This window comes from Pseudonaja textilis, chromosome 2 (genome assembly GCF_049901715.1).
Source record: "Pseudonaja textilis isolate UNSWEBS1 chromosome 2, rPseTex1.2, whole genome shotgun sequence".
NCBI lineage: Eukaryota > Metazoa > Chordata > Lepidosauria > Squamata > Elapidae > Pseudonaja > Pseudonaja textilis.
The window spans coordinates 230,120,398-230,146,085 of NC_141991.1; the positions used below are offsets into that span (position 1 = coordinate 230,120,398).

The 25,688-nt window shown below is 39.4% G+C and overlaps 1 protein-coding gene across 1 annotated transcript in view; it reads right to left on the minus strand.

Moving 5' to 3' along the window:
* Positions 1–25,688, minus strand: part of NDUFAF2 (NADH:ubiquinone oxidoreductase complex assembly factor 2) — a 44,932-nt gene that overhangs the window by 11,194 nt on the left and 8,050 nt on the right. The window contains exons 2-3 of the mRNA XM_026717044.2: positions 9,386–9,475; positions 5,436–5,476 (exon numbers count right to left, since the gene is read on the minus strand). Coding sequence (XP_026572829.1) covers positions 5,436–5,476; positions 9,386–9,475 — 131 coding nt within the window. The remainder of the gene's footprint in view (positions 1–5,435; positions 5,477–9,385; positions 9,476–25,688) is intronic.

Here is a 25,688-nt window from a genome sequence, read left to right on the forward strand (position 1 = left end):
CCTGCCTGCCTGCCCTCGCCCCCCCCTCTCTCCATCCATCCATGTTCAAAGCACCAGCCCCGCAGGGACATCGGGAAAGTAGAACAAAGCCAGTCTGGGAGGGCGGGAGGGAGGGAGGGGAGGGAGGGAGGGAGAGAGAGAGCGAGAGAGCTGATGCATCAGATTGAATGAGGCCTAGTTTAGACTGAGGCCCTTTCCCATATTGAAACATCTTTGCCAGCACATTGAAACATCTTTGGCTTCTATTAAAGGTTTTGTGGACGAAACATGGTCAAGACTATCAGGAAGCTCTCACATTTTGTTGAGGCTTTAAACAGGATCCATTGGACCAGATCTCCAACCTAAAAATTACTTTTCCCCAATGTATTACAGTGCCAATTCTGAAGAAGGCAAAACCAAAATGTACTGGTAAATTACAAGGAGAACACACACACACACACACACACCCTTCTAACCCTGTTGGAGCAGGTGACTGGACTAGAATAGATATCTCATTATCTTTCTCCTCCCTCCCTCCCTCCTTCTTTATTTCTTTTTCTTTCTGTCCCTTCCTTCCATCCCCCCCTCTTTCTTTGTCCCTTTTCCTTTCTTTCCCTTTTCTTTCTTTTCTTCCTTCTCTCTCTCTTTCTCTCTCTCTCTCTCTCTCTTTCCCTCTCTCAGGCTCACCCCATTGACTTGACTTGCTTGGGCAGGTCCCTCCAATGCAGTGGGCTCAATGGGGTGGACCTGTGGTGGCACCTAGAACGCGGCAATGGCAGCATGTTTGAAAAGAAGAGCAAAGCCAGAGGTCAGTAATTTTTGCTGCAAAGAATCACAAAAGCTTCTGGGTTGTGCACAAGAAGGGACACACATGTCTAATGCAATTCAGCAACATAAAATAAAGAGATACAAATAAAACAAATCAACAAGAATCAGCAAAGCATCTCTGATTAGATTTTATCCACTACTAGAATCTAATCAGAGATGCTTTGCCAATTCTAGTCCAATGACCTGCTCCAACAGGGTTAGAAGGGTTAGAAGGGAGTGTGTGTGTATGTGCATGCATGGCTGTCAAAACTCCAAAACAGGTCAAGTATTTCTAGGGAGGCCAGTCATAAATTAGAACACTTGCTAAACAACCGGCTATTGAGTGAGGACCACTTGTTTGCCAGTCACCTGGCCACGCCTACCCAGTCACATGACCACCAAATCACACCTACCCGGTCATGTGACCAGCAAGCCGTGCCCAGCCAGCAAATCACACCAGCCAGTCACATGACCAGCAAGCCATGCCCACCCAGTCACATGACCAACAAGCCACACCCTCAAATTAGGCCACGCCCACATAAATTTGAATCCCACCCCTGGGTGAGGGGCACAGAGGAGGAGTTTGTAGCACCAAGGGGGCGGTGGACTGAAAAAGTTTGGGAACCACTGATGTAGATAATCAAGTAGTCACCACATATTTACAGAACAATAGCATTTCAAGTAATTTCTGAAACATTAACAGAAAAGGCTTGAGCTTTAATTGCAAGGAAAGGCTATTCCCTATTCCTGGTGGAGCAACAAAGAAAACGCATCACCCGATCTCCATTTTCCTTTCCCTTGCAAAAGTAACATACAAAATAACCAGAAGCTTGTAAGAACCTACCAGAAAGGCTATTTCTAATAGGTGAAGGCAATCCTGTAGATACCTTAGCATCAAGCTGTATAGGATTTTATAGACCAGTATTTCGAATTATACCTGTAAACCTACTGGAAAGTAATGCAGAGCTCAAAGCACAGTTGTAAAATTCTCTTGGCAGGTAATCCCCACTAACAATTCATACCAACTGCAGTTTCCAGTAGTCTTCAGAAGCATCCGATGAGCTGAGTGCATTCAGCAGTATGAGGAAGTGATTAGGGTATAAGTCACTGTTAGTGTAATGTGCAAGGAAAGCATCTACAGCTTGCTAGTAAGTAAATGTAATTTCATACAGCCAAGAATTTTAAAATATGTTGATGATGAAGCAACTTGAAGAATGCCAGATTTGGGAGTTTGCTGTAATGGAGCCATACTCATCCATTAAGAGGGAGATTCTAATGTATTTTGGCGCCATCCTTTCCCCCATTCAAAACCTTTGCCACTTTTACAGGGTTTTATTTTGTTGTTTCTTAGCCTGATTACATGGTAAGGAGTTCTTGCGGATTTTACTCCACTATTTGTTGCTGACAAGAGGGGAAGGTGCTTATCTCCATTTCAAGGCCATTGGGCCAGCACTGTGCAAAGACATTTCTGTGCTCATGTGGCCAGACTGACATCGCAGAGGGCTGTTCCCTTCCCACCAAAATGATACCTTTTACCTACTGTGTTTCTCCAACAATACGGCCTCCCCCAATAGGAAGTCCCAGCATGTTTTATAGGCATGAAATGAAATTAAGCCCCTCCCCCCAAATTAAGGCCTATATTAAAACGTGCAAAATGGGGGGAATGGCGGGGGCTTGCTGTTAGGAAGTACTTTTGTTGCACACCCAGATATGGTGCTGCTTGCATTGACCTTGGCATTGGTGGGGCGCTTTGTATCAGGAGACCTTCCGCTTTCCCTTCTCCCCGTGCTGCCGGGGCATTTAGAGCAATGCCACAGTGTTTGGAGCAGCCACGCGTGGCCAGCCAGGGCTCCTCCCTGCAACTGGAGTCCAGTGGAGACACTCAGCTTCAGGGGCTCCTGTCGCCGCCTTCCCGGGCATCATTCGAAGGCAAAGCCCATTCTTTTAAAAATGACGCCCTACTACCAGTATGACAAAGCCTCCCCTGCCCGAGAGGGCAGCCCAGCCCCACATGTGGAGGCGAATCTCCCGGGACTGTAGCACAGGATCAACCCACCCTGGGAAAAGCGCCCAGCTGCCATCCTTGCCTGGCGCCGGGCAGAGCATGAAGAGCTTCGCCTGGGACGCCCAGTGCAGCTGACAGACGGGCCCTCCTGCCTGGCGGCGGACCTCTGGCCAAGGCAGCAAGCGCTTCCCCACCGGGCCCTCTGCTCATCCTCCAGGGCTGCGCTGGAACTGGGCGGGCTGGGCAAAGCCAGGAAAGCGAGCCGCGGGTGCGCACCCGCCTGCCAACCGAAAGAGCCGGGCTGACCCGAGCTTGGCTTCCTTCCCAAGTCCCTCCAGCCCGACCCTGAAGGGGCCAACGGGAGAATCTGCCTGAGGCAGTGATAGCGTCCACCCGTCCGCAGTCAGGGAGGCGAGGTGATGGCAGCACTGCTTCCCTGGCCGGCAGGTCCGGCAGAGAGCCTGAAGCCGCCTGTCCTTTCTACCCCTCACCCAGCCCATCCCTGTCCCCACGCATCTCCAAACGCGCTGGTAGCTCCAAACGCTGCAGTGGCATGGGCATCGAGCAAAGGCACTCACTCAGTGGGGCTCAACTCAGTGGACACGGCACGGGCCATCACCTTGCCTCCCTGTCCACAGATGGGTGGGCACTTTCACTGCTTCAGGCCGCCTCTCCAGGTGGACCCTTCGGGGTTGGGCTGGAGGGACTTGGGAAGGAAGCCAAGTTCGGGTCGCCCCAGCTCTTTCACTTGGCAGGTGGGTGCGCACCTGCAGCTCATTTTCCCGGCTCTGCCCAGCCCGCCGAGCTCCGGTGAGGCCCTGGCGGGATGAGTGGACGGCCTGGTGGGGAGGCACTTGCTGCCTTGGCCAGAGCTCTGCTGCGGGGCAGGAGCACCCACCTGCCAGCTCCGCTAGGTGCCCCAGGCAAAGCTCTTCGCGCTCTGCCCAGCACCAGGCAGGGATGGCAGCTGGGCACTTCTCCTGGGGTGGGACGATCCTGCGCTTCAGCCCTGGGAGATTCATCTCCCCACGTGGGGTTGGGCTGCCCTCTCAGGCAGGGGAGGCTTTGTCATACCGGAAGTAGGGCATTGTTTTTAAAACAATGGGCTTTGCCTTCGAATGATGCCCGGAAAGGCGGCAACAGGAGCACCTGAAGCCAAGTGTCTCTGCTGGGCTCCCATTGCAGGGAGGAGCCCTGGCCGGCCCCACGTGGGTGAGCCAAATGCCGCATGGCTGTGCCAAACGCCGCGGCAGCACAGTGAGAAGGGAAAGCAACGGTGGCGGAAGGTCTCCTGATACAAAGTGCCCCACCAATGCCGAGGTCAACATCCAAGCCGTCACCGCCCGCCCACCCGAGGATGCAGGGGGGGGGAATTAAGTCACCCCTGAAAAGACAGCCTAGCTGTTTTTTGGGGGCTCAAAAAAATAAATAAAACCCAGCCTTATTATATGAGAAACACGGTACTCGCATTTGCATGCTTTCCAACTGCTAGGCTGGCAGGAGCTGGGGTGAGAACATTGCCTGGCACTCAGGTCTTGAAACTGGGATGCCTGCTTTCCAACCAACAAGCCCAACATATTACATGGTGCAGGTTACATGGTGCAGATATAGCATTGCAAAGATAGGAAAGAAGACAGCAGGAAAAATGGAATTTCTTTTTGTCAGCTCATACAGTGATGTTCCCAGGAAAACAGTATAAGTATAATGGCAAGATTTGGGGATGAATCTGTTTGGGCAGTAAGTGAGACAATAGAATAAAGGCTCAATAAAATACAATAACTGACATTTCAAATTCTTTGCCCATCTCCCAAAAAGTGGGAACTGGGGGAAGATAATTTGTCACTTGCCTCAGTGAAAGGTGTGGGCAGGGAGATTTGCTATAGAACAAGAAATATGGTCACAGGCACCCCTCCCTTCAACAGCTGTCAAAGAGCATTTACTGTATCAGCAGGTGTTGTCAAGAGGCTGTCTAATACAGAAACCAAATCAATCTATCTGGCAGCCATTTTAGAAAAAAAATGTCTTAATAATAATATCAAAATACAAATGAACTGCCACACAGATTTACACATGTCTTAGAGTAGGAGGCAGGGAAAGGAATAGGTAATTTCTTTGGATTAGGTTCACGATTCAGATTTTAAGATCATTTATGCTGTAAATTCAAGAACATTCTCTCTCTCTCTCTCTCTCTCTCTCTTTCTCTCTGTCACACACACACACACACACACACACACACACACACTTCCTATATATTCCAGCCTTTCTCCAACTTTTTTGGGACAAATGTATCTGGTAAAGAAGGAGCAGTGTTGCTGTAAGATGGAAAAAAATGTCACGTAATTATTCCAGCAATTTCTCGCTTTAAGGGTCTTGAAGAAGAACCTGAGAAAATTCAGCAAAATAAAAACAACAACCCCAAAATTATAGGTAGAAGTAGTATAGGACCTTTCAGAGGCCCTCAAGAGACAGAGATAGCTATAGAGGCCAAGGAATTATTGTTATTATGCCAATTAAAAATTAACAACCACACTGAGATGACAGTAATTGACAAAAGTTTGACTGAAAAGGCTGGAAGTTCAGCCTGGGACATAATAAAAAATAAAGCTGAAACAATCTATACAGTATATGTAATAACACATCTTACCTCAAGTGTAGGTGGATTGTTTCTTCTTTTCTTCATCCATGCTAAGAAAATTAAAAACAAAAAATATCAAATATTTCCCATTGTTATATTTCTTTTGATACCTACTGTACATCAACAATATAAGCTACCTTTCCATATAACTATTTTTAAAGTTATTTACGTTATTTTTAACTTTTACAAGTAATCCTTGACTTAGGACGAGAGTTTCCAAGGTGAGTGATGAGTTGTGGCTGATTTTACAATCTCTTATGCCATGATTGTTAAGTGAGTCATAAGTAAATCATGTCGTTGTCATGCAAATCCAGCTTCCTCCATTGACTTTGCTTGTTAGAAGCTGGCTGAAAAGGTCACAAATTATCATTAAGTTTGTTTGCCAACCATCTCAGCACAATCACATGACCCCAGAATGCAACAACTCTCATATATACATGCAGGTTATCAAGGGCCTGAAATTTGATCCTGTGCTGGTTCTAAATGCGAGGACCAGTCATAAGTCATTATTTTCAAAGCTATTGTATCTTCAAATGGTAAAGAAATGAATGTTATATAAAACGGAAGAGGATTTTATGTTTTTATGTTTTTGTATGTGTATGTTTGTGTTTAAAAATAAAAAACTTTTATCTACAAAAAAAAGAAATGAATGGTTGTAAATTTATACAAAAATGTTTCTTTAAATCAACAAATAACCCACTTTCATTATCATCAGTGAATTTAGCCCTAATTTTAAAACAGCCACAGAAGCAACAGTATAAAATCCTAAATTAAAAAAACAAACATTTTCTTTAACCCACAATAAATTAGCCCTATCAGAATATAACAAATATTTTGTATTCTTGTAGAACAAAATTCAAAATATTTGGACTTTCTCGTGAAGTGCCCATGCCAGACCCAAAGTATCTCTGCTCTCCCCGAAACTGAACATAGCACATCTCTGTTTGCTGGATATTTTCATCTTTAATATTTGTCTATTTTTTGCATTAAAGATAAAGCTGCTTTAATTGAAAGACTGAGTATAAGCTGAACTAATAAATATCCTAATCAACACTTCATCACTATTCTAGACTTTTTAAACCACAATATTCAGTTGTAAATATATTGGGAACCTATGTTTTTAAGTTGTTTTTTTAAAGCAGGATATAAAGCAATCCTGAAAAATGACAATTATCTGCTTAAGAAGTTATGATGTTATTTTAAAAGACCAGAACTGAATCACTGAAGCAGAAGAACTGGTAATAAAAATTAATATGCATTTTTTTAAAAATATTAAAATGTATTTTATTCATCCAAATTATTTTAATTTGTTCTGACTTAAAAATGCCAACCTCAATAAGATGTCTTGGAAGCTTATTTAAAAGAAAGCAAATAATTCACAATAAACTCCTCCTACAAAAATATTGTATCGTTCAGATCACCATTTTCTTTTCTATCTGCAAGAACTGTATTTCTGCTGGGAAAGAGACAGTGAAACTGAAGATTATCAGCATAAAAAGAGATAATGAAATCATAAATAAAAGGTTTTTGTACTAGATTCAATACCAGACCAATATGGATGGCTATTTTTACTGTTGATTTCTCTGATATTAATTCACACATCTTTCATAATCAGCTACAAATGAACTTAAAAATGAATAATAATCTAATTTCATTATAACAAGAAGCAACCTCACAGATACTTCTTTACTTCCTTATTCTTCAAAAACATAGTATCCCAATATATACTACTCGGTATATTCACACTTGGCTACTGTTGATTGATTATCTGTCATCAAGTCATTTTTTACTCCTAGCTACCGCCTAGATAGATTTTCTCCATGATGGTTTATCCTTAACTTGTTCCTTCACCTCTTCCAATAGTGCTGATTGTGAAAGATGTTAGTCTATATAATCTACTAAAATAATAAATCTCTTCTCCCCCCCCCCCCGAATAAATCCAATGCTTTTATTGGAAGTTAGTAATTCTCAAAGAATTTATGCTACAGTATGTGAATTGCATAAGAAATCTGTACTTCAGTTGAGAAAAAAAAAAGATGAAATAAAAGCAGACCCAATTTTAGTAATTGTTAGTTAGAACTGTCCCTTGTTCTTCAAATTTTGAAACATAGCCAATGTGTCATCTGTTTTTAGAAAAAAAAACTTTGCAAGTTCTATCCTAACAAAACAAAGCACTTTCATGGAATTGCAGCCAAAATAATTTCTAAGTGGAACAGTACCCTCCTACCAAAAATGAACAAAGAAAGTGTAGAAACATATAGACAGAGTCCAATTCTGCAACATGTTCCTCCAGTTTTGTAAATCCATTGTAGTTCAAATCATCTAATTAAACAGTTGTCTTTAATTATAAATATAGTATAGCATTATCTGCAGCATGTGTTCATGATAATGCTACCACATTTTCTAAGCAGAATGTAAGCAAGATAAACTGGACATTCTTTCATTTCAGTGCTCATCTGCATTCTCATTAGTATGCATGAGATTTTCATTGAACTTTCAGACTCCTAGTGGCATATAGCGCATTGTAATAAGTGTAAAAGTGGGCATGCAAATTAAAACTCCCATTAATCACCAAATGTTATCCATTAAGGAAAGAGGGACAATTTGAACACACAGACTGTAAAATACAGCATGAAAAAGATACATTCCCATAGCTTCATACAGGATAAATTTTTAAAACTGGAATAAATATTTTCCGTAATTGGAACTGATGTAGTGAAATGTTTTGAACACAAAGTTATGTAAATGCTGCAGCCATTAAAACCCAAACTTCTTCTCTTACAGAAAAAGCGAACTGTGGCCTGTGGTTTTTTTTTATCACAGTCTCTAAACTGAAATATTTAGCAGTTGAAATGTTAAGTAAAAAAATCCAGTTAATGTTGCTCTTCATGTTTAAGCACCTGGAGTGCTCTTGTTCTCTTTGTCACAAACAAAAATACATTGCACACCTTCTTTGCCTAAATAATAGATGAGAAAACAAAGTACTCTGAACGTTTTCTCCACATTTCCTAAAAGGAGCTATGTTTAAAGAAAAAAAAGAGACTACAGCTTATTTGTAACACTTTATTTCTAAGCTCTTCACAAATCCTTTCAATTCAATGCCGCAATAAACACAAAGGGGAGAAAATGCTATAGTGATTATAAGGATGCTTAAGTGTTGTGTTAAAAAAGCAAATGCAACTAAAAGTGTATCTTGCCACACATGTTTTATTTCCTAGATAATAAGAATTTTAGATGTGCATAAAATGATGGAATAGTTTAGTCAAATGAATGATTAATGATTGATAAATACATAAGTACATGTTAGATTGACAAGGTGAGAATTTATACAACTTGTGAGTAATGGCAAAAAAAGGACAGCACAAAAGATTGTAACCAACTGACACACTGTATGTATATAATTGAAAGATGGTTTTATGTTTTTATGTCTTGTTTGCATGTTTGTTATAAAAAAAACTTTTTTTAATAGAAAAAAGAATCTTAGAGGTGCAAACTTATCCAAATCTTGGGGAAATCATCTAAAAAGCATTTAGCTTTCATGCATACTTGTCAAGTGTCATTTGATCAAAACTGCTTTTCTTACTTCAAAATGCACTCAGAGCTAGCTGAGTCTTGCATTTTTCTATCCAACTTTCAGACATTAACTTGCCCAGTTTTTTTTTAAAGTCAATACTTTTAAACTGATTTTTGAATCAAGGTTTATATATCTAAGTTTCATTCCTATCTGCAAGTTTCATTTTCGGTGGGGGGGTTGTATCTATTAACATGGAACATCACTGTACAAGAGAAAATGATGCCTGGACAAACTGAAGAGACAAAATGTCAAGAAAGACAAAACTGTATTCTTACATTAGTAAGGGTGAGGCTAGAAATGTTGTCTTGTGCCTTTTCTGTACAACTTGGGAGAGGTGGAGGTCAGTAAGTCATGCTTTTCCCCAACAATGCCAATAAAGTCTTACCTTCCCATTCTGTTGGAATGGCTCCAGATTCATACTGGTATTCTTTTAGACTGACAGCTTTCACAATTCTTCTCTCTTTAATGTTCTGACCTGTTTCAAGAAGGAGAAATTGTGGATTATTAAGAATGATTCCATATATTTTCCTCAGTGCTGTAACTGATATAGACATACTTTTATGGTAAGTTTCCAATAACTTGAGAATTGTAGTATGAAATCATATATTCATATATTATGTATATACGCTGTACATGATACAATAGTACCTTGGTTCTCAACTGCTTTGAAACTCATTAAATTTTGTATTCAGTGCATTTTTATGTAAAAAAATTCTCTGTACTCATAGTTTGTTTGGTAATCAATGTACAAGAACTTGTCTAATGTTTTTATTAACGACCTAGACAATAGAACATATGGGCTGCTTATCAAACTATGATGACACAGAATTGTCCAGGCTAGCCAATACCAAGACTGCAAACTAATCTGAACAGATTGAAAATGAAATGAATAAAATGTCCTTTGGCAGTGAGAAAATAAGGTATTATTAAAGCTGTTCATGAAAATCTCATTCATGGCAGTCGGTGCTAATCACAGTAGCAAGAAGGGAAAATCATTACCCCATCTTCAAAACAGCTACATTTACTGCGAATACATTTCAAGCAGTGCACATATAGCATAGATTTGTAACAAAATTTGTATGAAAGGTTGAATCTGGAGGATCTGGAGGAAATGCAATTGGATCAAAAGGAAGGAAGTATATAACAAATACTTTGATGCATAAGAATAGAACAAATATTCTATATATTAATGCCTACTCTAGGTCATTTAATCAATTAAGCACAATATTTATTAATTGGATAAAGTCCACTTTTCCTTCTGTAGAAGTTCTCAGATGGCAACCTGTCACTTTGTGATCCAACACATGATGAGCGGCACCACATGAAATACATGAAGAGGATGTTTTACTATGCATAGTGGATTTATGATTTTATTTTAAAAGGATACAAATACGCATGGTAATCCAGTTAATTTTAAAGATTAATATTAAGATGAAACCAGAGTTTTTATTTATTGGGTCTTATGGACAATCAATTAGAAGTGATTCATGGAAGGTTGATTTGTTATATGGTAATTGCAATAAGCTGGAGAACAACCTTGCTATATAATAGAGGAATGAATTGTAAAGATGGCAGAATTAGCAGAAATGGCAAAACCTCTCTGGTCAGGGATAAAACAATAAGTATATTTATAAAAGACATAAATAAATATTTTATGGGCCTTTTACTGAAATTGGAAAAAAGTGAAATTGTAATTTCTGAATTTGCTGATTGAAAAAAGGGTTGAATATAGGACGTAAGGGATCTTTGTAATGTAATCTTAAAGAGGGATAATAAGCTTGTTTGTAGTTGCTGCAAAGAAGATTAGAAGTTGCTTCTTTAGCTTTTCTTTTTCTAACCCAAAAAGACCTTCTCTTAATAACTACAATATTATAGCCAAAATAATGCTTAATACCTTAAAGAACACTTACATTTTCCCTTTTCCTCTATAGGAAGAGTTTGTAAATGTTAATATTTCAAAGCATGAATAAATATGTACAATTTGTTTTAATTTACCAATTGCTTTATTAATATTAGAACATCAAAGTAATCTCTTTTTTGTTTACAGGTTTTAAACAAGCTTTTCCCCTGCTTAAATAAGCTTTTTCCCTCTGAAAACCAATTTCAGACTGAAAGGGAAAGAAAAGGCAGATGATGGGGGCACGGGGGGATTCCTATGAAGATGGCCTACTTTTGTGTGAGTATAACATTCATCTTCAAACGCAGGACATTACTATAAAATAAGATTATCTGTATGACAAATTCTCTATAATTACCTGCAAATGCTTCCTTTTTTTTTCTAAGGTGAGAACATTTCTGATTTGTGGCTGCATTTAGCATATCCTGCAGATGACTAAACATATATTTAGATATCAGCTCTAGATGGTTTTAGTTCAAATCAATGGGGGAGGGGGAAGGAAAGAAATAACTCCCTTCTGGCTGCCTATATTTTTCGTTTAATCCTGGTCAGTGTAAGACCTTATTACAAGTAATTTGTCATTATAACTCTGAAGAAAAATGCTAGCCTCACATTTTTTGTCATTTCCCCCCAACACTTCCCTTCAGGCTGCTACTGTTGATGGGCTTTATGGAAATATAAATTCAATCAGCAGCTGCAAATTTCATGAGACGTCCATCTTCATGCTGAATTTGTAACTGGGTGTCAAAACAATCTGTGAATTCCTCCCTGATGAAACACACATTGAATTGTAAATTTCTGCAATTTTCTCATGTTTGAATTTAAAGGGCACTAAAATAGAAGTAGCTCATAGAAAGCATCTATCAGTTTAAGACAGGTAATTTCTTTCATTACTTCTTCATAGCTTTCAAGGAGTTAAATCATAAGAACCAGTGAACATGACAAAATCGAACAATATAGTATTTTTAATATATGCAGAAATGAAATAATATATTAAAAAGCTTTCAAATAAGTGTTTTAATCTATCCTAGTTTCTTTCATCTTACACAATCCTGCAACAATAATCACTGAAAAATTAAAAGATTCAGTAATGCCAACATGATCCAATATTTGGGTTTTTAAAAATTCTACTAAAGATAATAATAGCAGCTACCTCTAGTCCCTTGGCGTAAATTTTATTCTTATTAAATATTGGTAGAAAAGAAAATAATACATAATAGTTTAAACTGCTAAATAATACATAATAGTTTAAATTGCTAAAAGAAAAGGACAATTGGCTCAAAGTTGTAATTCAGACAGGTTTCTAGCCAATGGTTGTTTTCTGTGCATTTTCTTATACTAGCTGATAAAAATGTGCAAAAGACACAGAATACTACATTAAGTGAAATATTTTATTTTATAAATGAATTTTCCTTTATAGAAATTAATGCCAAAACATTCAGTCCCATTTTTCATTCTTTGTCATTACTCTCTACTCCAACAGCAGTGCATGCCTCTAAATGTAGTTTCAACAATGTTACTTGATTCTCTCCCTGCCCTGCCCCCGATTTTTCTTCACCCAAACCACTCATTTTTTTACTTTTTAACACAGGGTGGAATGCTGTTCTGGCGGCTCCCAAATGGCACCCCCGCACACCCCTCTGTCAGAAAATCTCTGCAAATAGTACTGCGCTATTTCATAGCAGCAACAATTCAAATATAGATCTAGGCACATAAACTTTTCAAACTCTTTTACTGTTTTCCATTAAGCACAAGATTTCTTTTTAAGTTATCTTTATTTTTCAACTTTACCCTATTTTTAACATTTTCTTCCTATATGACAGCTCACTGTCCCTTTCTGTACCTTATTCCTAAAATTTCTTCCATGGAAATTGTATCGCTTTTTCCTCTTACTTCAAATCCCTCATTCAAACCTTCTATTCCAACCATCTTTCCATTTTTATTGATTTAGTCCCTAAGGTCACATTTTCCCCCACACCTTCCTTTTCGCCCTCTGTCTTTTCTAAATGTTTTATCTTGTATTATGAATACTCCAAGTAGACCAACCTATCTTATTATATAGGTTTGTATGACAACCTTACACTGACTACACTGTAATAAAGTAATACTTCCTATCTTACCTTCATTTAAAACATTAAAACACATTGGGCATACTTTGCCGCTACAAAATATCTCATAAATAGGCGAATACCACAATTCTATATTTCTTTTGTATTAATATCTGGATACTATCATATCAGAAAGAGTTTATTTGACTTGAGCTTTGTGAACACTATCTGAAACTCAGTTTTTATAGGATAGTTTTCTTTGAAAAGGAAAACAACTGAACTCAAGAGGTTTTGAGATAATGCAGTTTTTTTCACATGCAAAAGATTCATTGAATGACAGCACTGGTTTGGAAAAATACCTCTATCATCAATTTTGTTTCACTGCTGAATAGCAAAATTACCATAACATGTCTCATGTCCAACTGAAATCCACTTTCTTGTTTTTTTAACCATTGTTTCTTATTTCATTTTCTGAAACAACTACGAACAATTCTCTGCATCTTGTACATAACATTTTTTCACACACTTGGAGACAGATATAAAATCTTCAGAGAGTCTATTCTTCTTTAGACTTAAATGTGCCTATTGCCTCCAACTGTTCCTTGTGAGTTTTTTTTCCAAAACTCCTTAGCTTGGTTATTCTACTTTGGACTTATTCCAATTTAGCAGTGTCCTCCCAAAACTGTTGTTCCCTGAGCTGAGCACCATATTCTAGATGAGATATGACCAACCAAAAACCAATGATGTCAGTTCTTAGTTCTGCAAAGATAGATCTAATTTCAATAAATGGACTTTTAGAATAGATCTATATTAATCTGGTCCTTGTTACAAGCAATGCACAAAATGAATAACTAGATAGCTTTATAAGAGACTTGAAACTGTGGACTTTCTATGTGCTAAATATAATAATAGATAGTTAACAGAGGAATTTCAAAATTAGTGTTTAGGCTCAATCTGTTGACTGATTTTTCTTCTTTCTTCTACCTACCTACCAACCTACCACCTACCTGGAGAATTTACTGCTTTTTCTTTTCATTGCAGCCACGGTGCATTCTACATGTTAAATGTTACATTTAATTGTTCACTTTTCCTCTTTTATGTGCACACTATTTCTTTTGGTCACTGTTAGGGTTAAATGTATGCTTTTGTTTTGTTTCATTTTGTTTGTTTTACTGTTTTGTATTTTATTTTTATGATAAAATAATAACTATTAAAAAATGAATAAATCCTTGTTTTCATTTGGGCTATTGAAGTATTAAAAATCAAACTATATACATCCCACTGTCATACACCATAGTTCATATCTCAACAAGGATGGCCTTGATATGAAAGTATTAACATCTGTTGCATTACAATCCTGAGTAGCAGACTGCATAACCTAAGAAGCAAAAAAAAATGAAATACTTTTCTGTTGAATTATCCAGTAATCAGAATATGTAAAACTTGTACACAATGATACCTCTCCCTCATTTCACCCCTTGATCAGAAAGCATCTAATTTGGCAACGTTCATTTTTCATACTTAGCTGACACAGGGGCAGCGATGATAGCTTTTGTATAACTGGATGCAGAAACATTTTGAGACAAGATGAATACTATTAGTAACCATTCTAATCCAAGTACGGTTTAGTTAAGAGAATGCTGATATAAGGCAAAACACAAATTATATTTATTAGGTGCCTTTCATCTATCTAGTCATTATGTAAAGTTCTCTACAGGGCTACTGTTATAGAAGAACATGGAAGAGGAACAAAATGAAATTAAATGCAGTACTTTTTACACAAAACAATAAAATCATTCTTGACTAATAAATTCAAGTACTTTTTTTCATTAAGATCTTTCTGGCCTTGTGTACCCCTTTATAGCACAATTTGCATCCACACCTTTAATTTCAGCTGCAATTTAATATATTAAGAATTGTGTAATCATAATAAAGAGTGATTCTCTAACAGTAAGAAGTGTTTCTTGGTCATGTCCTGTGTTGGAGCTGAATGACGATGATAGATCAACACTAACCTATCCACAGAACCTACTACCTGTGTCACAGATCATCAAGTCCCTGAATTTGGTCACGTATGCTCTGGTCATTTCGTGTTTGAACTACTGCAATACATTCTACATGGGACTGCCTTGAAATGTATTCACAATGCAGCCACGAAGATAGTTCTAGTGCTTCCTAGGATAGGCCATATAAGACCGCTGTTGCATAAGCTGCACTGGTTGCTGGTCTGCTTTCGGGTCCAATTCAAGACATTATAAACTTTACAGCCATTTATGGATGGCCCAGGCTACCCAAGGAACCATATCATCCCAATGGGATTAAGCCACCCCACCCATTCCAGCAAAGGGACACGCTATGGGCCTTGTTGGTCAAGGAATTCCAGTTAGCAGGGTCCAGGAAGAGGGCCTTTTCTGTTGTCATTCCCCCCCCTCAGGAACATTGTGGCCCCCACCTACTTGGCCTTCCATAAGAGCCTCAAGCCCAGCTCTGCTGATGGGCGAGGTGCCCCATTGGGAGAGTTCCATGTTGGAAGCATTTATTGGACTGGGAAGAAGATCCCGTTCCATCCCGTAATATTCTGCTTTTTTAACATATTTAATCTGTGAATTTAATATATGTTTTAATGTTTTGTACCTGTTTTTTATGTTTGTATGCTGCCCAGAGTCACTTGACAGTGAAATGGGTAGAATATAAATTTAATGAAATAATTAAAGGGAAACAGATTATCAGCATAGTCAATTGACTGATAGTCAATTATCAGCATAGTATTAAATAAAACAAAGATAGTTTCAGAAAAGGGTGTACTTTACCAAATCAGGAGATTAGATCTCTGTCTGTCTATCTGTCTGTCTGTGTATGTGTGTCTACCTAGAGAGAGAGGGGGGTATAAAAGTTTCGCTGTCCAGTCATGTCCAACTCAAGGGTGTGGCGCTCATCTCTGTTTCTTTGCTGAGAGTTCATTCATTCATCATATATTCATTTATTTTAAATGGATTTAAGGATACTATTTGTGCACTTACTGTAAATGCTCACTGGCAAAATAGAAACAGATAAATCATGATGCAAAAAATAAAATAGATCACACAGAGAGGAACTTGACAGTTCATTATTTCTTTCCTAACTCAAATCAATATTGACACTTTCTTCATGCTAAGCACAGTTTCTTTCTCCTCTTGAAATTGATGCAAGCCAGCCTTGTCTTATTTTATATATTTTTAATATCCAATCCATTGCCAATGTATTTTAATTTTGTTTTGTAAGTCACTTTAATTAAAAAAAAACTATTCACTCATATCCTACAATTCAAGCCAATTTCCATATATTGTGAATATACACAGTATCTTATACTCAGTTTACATGTAGAGTTTATATAGAGAGTATAAGTTTATACTCAGGCGTGCAGCTTTATCACTTTCATTGGGCTCCTCTGGCCAAATTCAGGGTAAATCAAATGTTCTTTTTTCCTGTTGTACAGCAGCGTTTTTCATTTTGGTGGCATTATCTAGTCCAATATATCTTTCATTGTGAAAAAGATAGAAATAATAAATAAAAGCAATACAAACTTTTCATTGAAACTCAAACTCATTAACTGTTTTCTACTGTAATTTATTCCTGTAATTTCTTAACTCTGTTAAGCCTGGGACTGTCAGATACATATAAATGTCTTTTTGTTTATTAAGTTTCCATTTAATTCAAGCAATCTTTGAAGATCCTTTAAATTTCTTATGCAAGCAAGTTTGGAAAACCCAGTACAGTCTTGGTGGATCAGAGGTGTCCTCAACCCAGTAAAAAATATGGCTTTTCTAATAATCATCTACCTTTAAATTTAACTGTAAACCAAACATATTCCTTTTCTACCCATATCTTGACTACAGCAAAAATCATTGACTTTCTCTAAAGTGAACAGAAGAGAATATATCCAGCTCAAGGTGGAACTATGTAGTCCTTGGCACTCTTTAAACTTGGTTGTTTCATTGAATGAAACCATAGAATCACCTTCTGTTTTTAGAAGAAATGTCTCCAAAAAAAATCAAAGAAGCTCCTTCACAAAATCAGAAGGCAACAAAATTATGGTTTATTCAACTTTACAGAAGCCTGTACATCTATAGATCCAGAACTAGTGAAAGAATCCATGGCAGTAGTACTACAACACACACTCACGTAGCCAAGTATACTAAGATAGAGGAATTCAGAATAATGGACCTCATCAACCTCTGCCTCACTACCTACTTTCAGTTTGATCGATAAATATACCAACAAATTAGAGGAATACTCATGGGACCATCACTCTGAGGGCTCATAGCAAAGACTGTAATGCAGCATCCCACACATACAACCAAAAGTATAGATCCAGTATGTAAGCAACACCTTTGTCATTAAAAAAAACCGGAGAAAATATATTAAGCAATCAATATCATTTTCAAATATATAAAATTCATAAAGGAAGGAGAAAATAACAATACACTCCCTTCCTGGATATCCTATCAGCAGAGGAAATGGCGGCAAATTAGAAATTTCTATTGAAAAATCATATAAATTAACCAAGTGCTCCATTTCTAAAGTAACTATCCAACATCCCACAAAAAGAGCTCTCTAAGAATATTATTCAGATGAAAAGAAATGCACAGTAGCAACACAATACACCAGAAGAAGAAAACAGGCCACTATGCAGCATTTTCCAATAAAATAGGTACTCACACTTTATCCAAAAGTGCCTGACCACTTAACCCAATACAGCATAATTAATATATACCACGAAAAGGATAACACTACCATATATCAAAAATATTTCAGAAACAACCAAGAAACTATTACCGTATTTCTCACAAAATAAGGCCAGGCCTTATTTAGTTTTGACCCCTGAAAAAATGGCTAGGCCATCTTTTCGTGGGTGACTTAATTTCCTTCCCCACCTAGAACGGCCCATACACACGTACCTCACCGCGAGGCCCCTTCTATCGGCCAACAAAAGCTCCCTGAAGGCAGAGTCCCCAGCTGCTTCAGGGCGTGGCGTGGCTGCCCGTGTCCCCTCGCCTTTAGGCAGTTTCTTTATCCAACTTTGTATACAATAGCTTGCCCTGCCAGTGTTGGTAGGGGATGGTTTTCCCCTTGGTGGTTCCTTGATTAAGGTATTGTTCTCTGCTTGATTGTTTGTCTGTGTTAATCCCTGCTTATTTGGGTGTTGGCTGGTAGAGGTTTGTTTTTTTGTTTTGTTTCATGTTTTAGCTTTTTTATTGTCTCTTGAATTGTAAATATTGTTTATATTTCTCTTGGTGGCTGATTTGTCTGAATGCCAAGCTTCTAGACATTCCTTACTGTTTGCGGGGTTTGATTTGATTTAGAGCACTCACAGTTTCCCAGGTGAAACTATGGTTGAGCCTGTCCACCTGTTGTGAGATTAAGGAGTTTTCATCATGTCTTCTAAGGAGAGCAGTGGCTCATGAGGTTAGAAAGCTGGGCTGCTGATTGTTAGGCTTGTGTTCGAGATGTTGCTGCCGGTTAAGCTCCCATCCCATGCTCCAGCTGACCCAGCAGTTTGAAAGCAGACACTGTGGGTAGGCTGTGAGTACCAATTCAGTGGGCAACTTCAGGGGGACATGAAAGGAGCCCCCAACTGGGTGCTTCCCAGGCAGCCAGTGATACCACTGACAAATCCTTTCACCACGGAAGCATTTTGGTGCTTCTGACACAGGAAAAAAAATGTCTCCTGATTGTTAGTTGTTCATAGATGTACTCTGCTAATCTACTTGTCTAACCCACATAGTGGCTGTCATAGTTTTTATACTGTATAAGTTATAGATAACTTCACTTTCTTCTTCTTGGTCTATTGGGTTTTTCAGTTTTCTTAAGATGACCTGGAAGGCTTTTGTTAGTTTGTGTGCTGTAGTAATGCTGTGTGGTTGTACCGTGTTTCTCCAACAATACGGCCTCCATCAATAGGAAGGCCCAGCATGATTTCTAGGCATGAGGTGAAATTAAGCCCCGCCCCCAAAATTTAGGCCTATTCAAACCATGCTTTTCCCCGCCATTTCTCACATCGTTAGGACTATGCGAGGTGAAGAGAAAAGGGCGGGGGGGATGTGGAGAAAACTTGCCTTTAGGAGTGCCCTGCAGGTAGCCTAGGCAAGAATACCCCGATAGCTGATAGAAGCTCCCTGAAGGCAAAGTCCCCAACCGCTTCAGGGCATGGCATGGCTACCCGTGTCCCCTCGCCTTTAGGGCAGTCTCTTTCAGGTGATGGAAGCTCCCCAAGTACAGTCACCAGCCACTTGGATTGGCCGGTAGAAGCGGCCTCGGGCCGAGCACACACACACACACACACACACACACACTCCCCTTGCCGCAAGGCTGCTTCAATCGGCAGACGAAAGCTCCCTTGAAGGCAGAGTCCCCAGCTGCTTCAGGGCATCTCGTGGCTACCCGTGTCCCCTCACCTTTAGGGCAGTCTCTTTCAGGTGATGGAAGCTCCCCAAGTGCAGTCACCAGCCACTTCGATCGGCCAATAGAAGCAGCCTCGGGGCGAGCATACACACACACTCCCCTCGCTGCGAGGCCGTTTCTATCGGCAGACGAAAGCTCCCTTGAAGGCAGAGTCCCCAGCCGCTTCAGGGCGAGGCATGGCTGCCCATGTCCCCTCGCCTTTAGGCAGTCTTTTTCGGGCAATGGAAACTTCCCAAATGCAGTTGCCAGCCACTTCGATCGGCCGGTAGAAGCAGCCTCGGGGCGAGCACACACACACATTCCCCTTGTTGCGAGGCCGTTTCTATCGGCAGACGAAAGCTCCCTTGAAGGCAGAGTCCCCAGCCGCTTCAGGGCGAGGCGTGGCTGCCCATGTCCCCTCGCATTTAGGTAGTCTCTTTTGGCGATGGAAGCTCCCCAAATACAGTCACCAGCCACTTCAATCGGCTGGTAGAAGCGGCCTTGCGGCTTCTACAACCCAATAGCCCATGAAGAAGAAAGTGAAGTTATTTATAACTTATACAGTATAAAAACTATGACAGCCACTATGACAAGTGGATTAGCAGAGTACATCTATGAACAACTAACAATCAGGAGACGTTATTTTTTTTCCTGTGTCAGAAGCACCAAAATGCTTCCGTGGTGAAAGGATTTGTCAGTGGTATCACTGGCTGCCTGGGAAGCACCCAGTTGGGGGCTCCTTTCATGTCCCCCTGAAGTTGCCCACTGAATTGGTACTCACAGCCTACCCACAGTGTCTGCTTTCAAACTGCTGGGTCAGCTGGAGCATGGGATGGGAGCTTACCAGGCAGCAACATCTCGAACACAAGCCTAACAATCAGCAGCCCAGCTTTCTAACCTCATGAGCCACTGCTCTCCTTAGAAGACATGATGAAAACTCCTTAATCTCACAACAGGTGGACAGGCTCAACCATAGTTTCACCTGGGAAACTGTGAGTGCTCTAAATCAAATCAAACCCCGCAAACAGTAAGGAATGTCTGGAAGCTTGGCATTCAGACAAATCAGCCACCAAGAGAAATATAAACAATATTTACAATTCAAGAGACAATAAAAAAGCTAAAACATGAAACAAAACAAAAAAACAAACCTCTACCAGCCAACACCCAAATAAGCAAGGATTGACACAGACAAACAATCAAGGAGAAAACAATACCTTAATCAAGGAACCACCAAGGGGAAAACCATCCCCTACCAACACTGGCAGGGCAAGCTACTGTATACAAAGTTGGATAATGAAACATCTGCAAGCTCAGAGACCACCAAGGACTCCATAGTCTTTCTGAAGTCTTCAATACCTCCTGAGTGTGTGTACATAGTGACTACTAATGCAGAAATTCTTTCTCCAGGGGACTCCTCTTAGACAGATTAGTGTTTCATTCACACACATTTCTCTTGATTTCTCTTATTTAACTTCTCCCATTTTAGTGCTTTGCTCAGGTTTCTAGAACCAGAGGCCACTGCCATCTTACGTCCCCTGTTAAACATCCATTAAGGCTTTTAGCGATTACATGGTGCAGTATTGCTCAAATAACTGCAAGTCAAATCCTCCTGTCTAGAATACTTAAAAGCTTTTTCTTCTAAGCATGCATTCAGAATCTTGGCAAACACTGTTACCAGGACTCTGCGAATCACAGGGAGCTGTGTTTCACACTGGATTATGTAAATATTTATAGCCTGTTGGCCCTGATTCTAGTATAGTGCTCACAAAAAAGTTGAATGATAGAGCAGGAATTACTTCCAACTTCCTGCCAGTTTCCCTTCGGAGTTTGTTTGTGGGAAGCTGTCAGGGAGCATTAGAAATCAACAGTCTTCCTCCCCTCCCCTTCCTGCCACCCTATTCCATCCACCCACCCTCCCTTCCTGGAATTTCTGCTGGCTTTCCCATTTACTTTGCTGGGGGGGAAGCTTGCAGGGAAAAAGTCCTTAGGGAAACAGTAGGAAGTTGCCAAGTCCAAGGCCAGCAGGCAAAGTAAGTGGGAGACAGAGCAAGAGGGCGTAGGTCAGGAACCATGAGGGGATGCATGAGAGATGCTGCATGGGTTGTGAGTGGTGTGTGTGACCCCTAGAGATGCTGTGCAGGTTGAGCAGGGTATGCCAGTGGGCAGCATAAGTCAGCAAGGATGTCTACACTGCAGTGTCAGTCAGGTCAGAAATGTGGTAGGGAGCGTACAAGTCAAGGACAATGCATGGAGGAATCACAGGGATGTGTAAAAGGTGATGTATGGATCACAAAGAACAATGCATGGAGGTCACAGAGGTGTGTGAGGTGTGCCGTGTTGGTCAGGGATGGTGCACAAGGTGTGGGAGGGAAGGGGCACTGGAAAGTGTACAAGAGATGCAAGTCAGGGAAAACACACGGGAGTAGAGTGGCTTGAGAAGGGTGCATGGTTGCTACCCACATTGGGGAAGGTGCACAAGGGCTGGCATATGTCAGGGAGTGTCCATTGAGGTGCACAAGAGGTGCTGCATGAGTCAGGGAAGGCACATGGGGATTGGTACAGGGTAAAGAAGGCAAGCAGGTGGCACAAGTTCGGAAAATGCATTGGGGGAGGGGTGCCAGAAGGGTGCATAAGAGTTTTTTCCCCCTGTTCCTTTCCCCTCCCCTTCCCTTTATAGTAGGCAGGTAAGTGCTCAATCTCAAAGTGCTTGTTATTTTCAAGGGTTTTATATCTCAATCATCTTTAACAATACATTACTCCTCCAATATGAGCAATTCCAAAGATCAGCATTGTATCTTTCCTTTTCCTATCTTTATTGCATTATACTTGAACAAAAGGCACAATGAAGGCAACAAGAAGGCTGTCAATATTATTTGCATTATTTTGCATATTTGGTTTATTACCAGGTGAATGGTTTCATTATACTTATACCTACCTGTGTGAATCAGAATCATGCAGTTCTAGTGTCAATCTATTAAGTAAAAAGGTTTTCCAATTTGAAATATCCTGTATATCATTTTCTTTAGTGTCCTCTAACATAATTTTTAAAATGCTGATATTGTTTCCATTGTATTAATTTTATTGCCTGTTTTTTTTTTACTTTGTTTATTGCTGTAAGCCATCCTTAACATTTACATTAGCAGAAAGCAGAAAATAGTAATAATTCTAACACCGGATGATCCTTTCAGCTGTTATGGATTAAAAGTTTTATCTAATTTCTTATGAAAAAAGTTTTACCTCTCTCATCTCATGATGACCTTAACTTTATTTTTAAAACTTGGATTGAGTTTGACCACATTTCACTTATGCATCCTGCCTTATTTTTCTATATATTTGATCTTTCTAAACTAGAACAGTATCCCTGACAACATCCTGTTGCACTAACCAATATGGAATAAGACAGTAGAAAAATGTTCGAGATTACAATTGAAGTTTGTTTCAGGGATTTATAATTGTTCCAATTATATTCAAGTCAAACTATATACCTCAAACTAGAAACATTACTCAAATTATTCCATTTAGATGATGCAAATATAAATTTTGAATTAAAAGAATTTCCCTGTATGAAAATGAATTCTAGAAAAATTAGAAAGATACAACATTCAGAGTGTGAAGTATTTATTTCATTGAGAAATCAGCCTCATCAACAAAGTTAATCAAATTTAGCTGCTGTATTACAAGAGAAGACATGTAACCATATACAGAATGTTCAATAGCAGACCATGTTTTACTGAGCTACAAAATTGTCAGGAGCAAACAACCAGATCACATGTATAGAGTTCAAACAAGCTATTTTATTGTTCTCTGCATATAATACAGGATTTTCCCCAGGTGACAGTTGATACCTGAGAAAGACTACATAATGTTCAAAGGCATTCAGATGGGTGGTCAGACCTTGTCCTCATTTGTTTACATAGTGAGTCCATGCTAATTTTCCACTTGACTCTCCTACTAGGACAGTTGCTCTCCAACATGGAAGGTAGTAAGAAAAGTGCTAACTGTGAAAAAACGCTATTTTAAGCAATATAAAGGATTTTTATTCCCTAATAATATGGATTGCATTCCCAAGTTCTTTCCCCCAAAATACATGAAGGTGAGAGAAACAGTCAAGCTGTTAATTTAAAATACACCTCCAAAAGCAGTTTCATTGCTAAAATGTGCATCTCTCTGAACAGATGGATTTTTTGTTGTTGTTGAAAAATAGGCCAATGCCTAAATGAAAATACAACTTAAAGAAGCAAGTTCTTATTTCTAGAAAGAAATGTTAGAAGTTTTATACAAGCAAAAAAAATACCTAGGCACAAAATGACTGCCGAGGACAACAGCAAACAATACATGACACCCACCTCACAGGCTCCCTTAACTTCCTGGCCCACATGCCCAGGAATCCAGTCAGGTTTTCTTCCTAAAATGTCAACAGTGTCAGAGCCAGCTGGACTTCAGTGGATATGGTATTCCAGCAGCAGGCACACCAATAGAATAATAGGTATTGTAGCCAAAACAGAATAATTATATTGGAAAGGGTAATTTTTCAGCATTATGACATCTTCACTGAATCTCTGGCATCAGCAATTCCCCTCCATTCCTAAACAATTCCAGATCCCTTCTTTTAAATGCTGTCATCTTGTGAGGCCGAGGAAATGTACCTTCTGCAAAACGGCATGTTCCCCATTATTTTTCAATTGTTATCTGAAGGCATTTTTTGAATTTTGCTTAGTACAGAATCTTATCCTCCTGAAATTATAAAATTCAAATACATCTTAAATTTCTTGTCTCAGTTCAAATACATCTTAAATTTCTTGTCTTAGTTCAGTCAGTTGATCTGCTCCTTCATAGATTAATAACTATATTGGACATTTTTAGACAGTGCTTTGAAAGAATCATGCAGGAACTTACCAAAACATCAAGAAAGTAATTTCCTGAAGAAATGGAATGCAAAACTTAAAACTACTAATTGAGAATTTAATACAGTATTAACTTGAATGGTTAATCAACGTATAAGAGTTAGATTAAAAGAAAATTCTAGAACAAGCACTACTTTGTGGTTCTGTATTATCCCATTGTAATAATAATTCTGAAAACTGGAAATATAATTAACTGCAACAATGATATTTTTGGGCCAAGAATTTGTATCATGTACATATACATTTCTAGAACCTAATGCTTTAAAATTAAAATGACATTGGTTTTGTTAAGAAACCATTGCACTTAATCATGGAGAACTTCTAACAAAAAACCAGGACAAGTAACTTTGCTTACAGCACATTTACCCTGTTTCTCCAACAATACGGCCTCCACCAATAGGAAGGCCCAGCATGATTTCTAGGCATGAGGTGAAATTAAGCCCTGCCCCCAAAATTTAGGCGTATTTAATCCATGTGTTTCCCTGCCATTTCTCATATCGTTCATTAAAACTACACGAGATGAAGAGAAATGGGGGGAAGGGGGGGAGAAAACTTGCCTTTAGTGCTCTGAGTAAATGGACGGCTATCATTTATTAGGAAGCTAGGTTTCATCTGGGTGCCTGGTTGGGGTGCATTTGAGCTGGAGGTATGGGGGAGGGGAATCTGTTTGTGCCCAGGAGTTTGCTTGGCTTGTGGTGTGGAGATTTTTTTTGTTTGTGAGTGCAGGCTTCCAAATAATTGACAGTCTGGTGGAATCATCTCTTCTATTCATGCTTTCAGGTCTTTTTTCAATCTCTATGGCTTCTCTGATAATTCTGTGGCTGGGGTTTTCTATAGTGGCTAGGGTTTTGGTGCCATTGAAGTTGATGCTATGACCTGTGGCTTCCATGTGTTGGACTAGCGAGGAAGTGTGTTCCAGCTTTTTTACTGCATTTTTGTGTTCATCCAGGCGGGTACTTATTCTTCTATTGGTCTGTCCAATGTATGTGTCCGGGCATGATGCACAGGGGACTTCGTATATGCCTTGGTTTTCCAGGTCATTTTTATCTTTGGGGTTTCTTAGGATAGCTGCTATTTTTCTGTCTGTATTCTGCCAAAACGTTGCTATAACTTTAAAAGCACAACTATAATGACGTGGGAAAATACCCGAACAAAGCTGAATACCATACATTTAAGTACCCGTGAAAACTTATATATATATATGGTATTCAACTTTGTTCGGGTATTTTCCCACGTCATTGTAGTTGTGCTTTTAAAGTTGTAGCAACGTTTCGGCAGAATCTCATCTGCCATCATCAGGCTTCTGTATAGTGTTCACCTGTGAGTCAGACTTTTATAGTGGTTTCAGATTTAAATTTGGGGCAGCGTATTGCTGTGCCAGAATGTTTTTTTCTTCATCCTGATTGGTTGGGAGTCTTG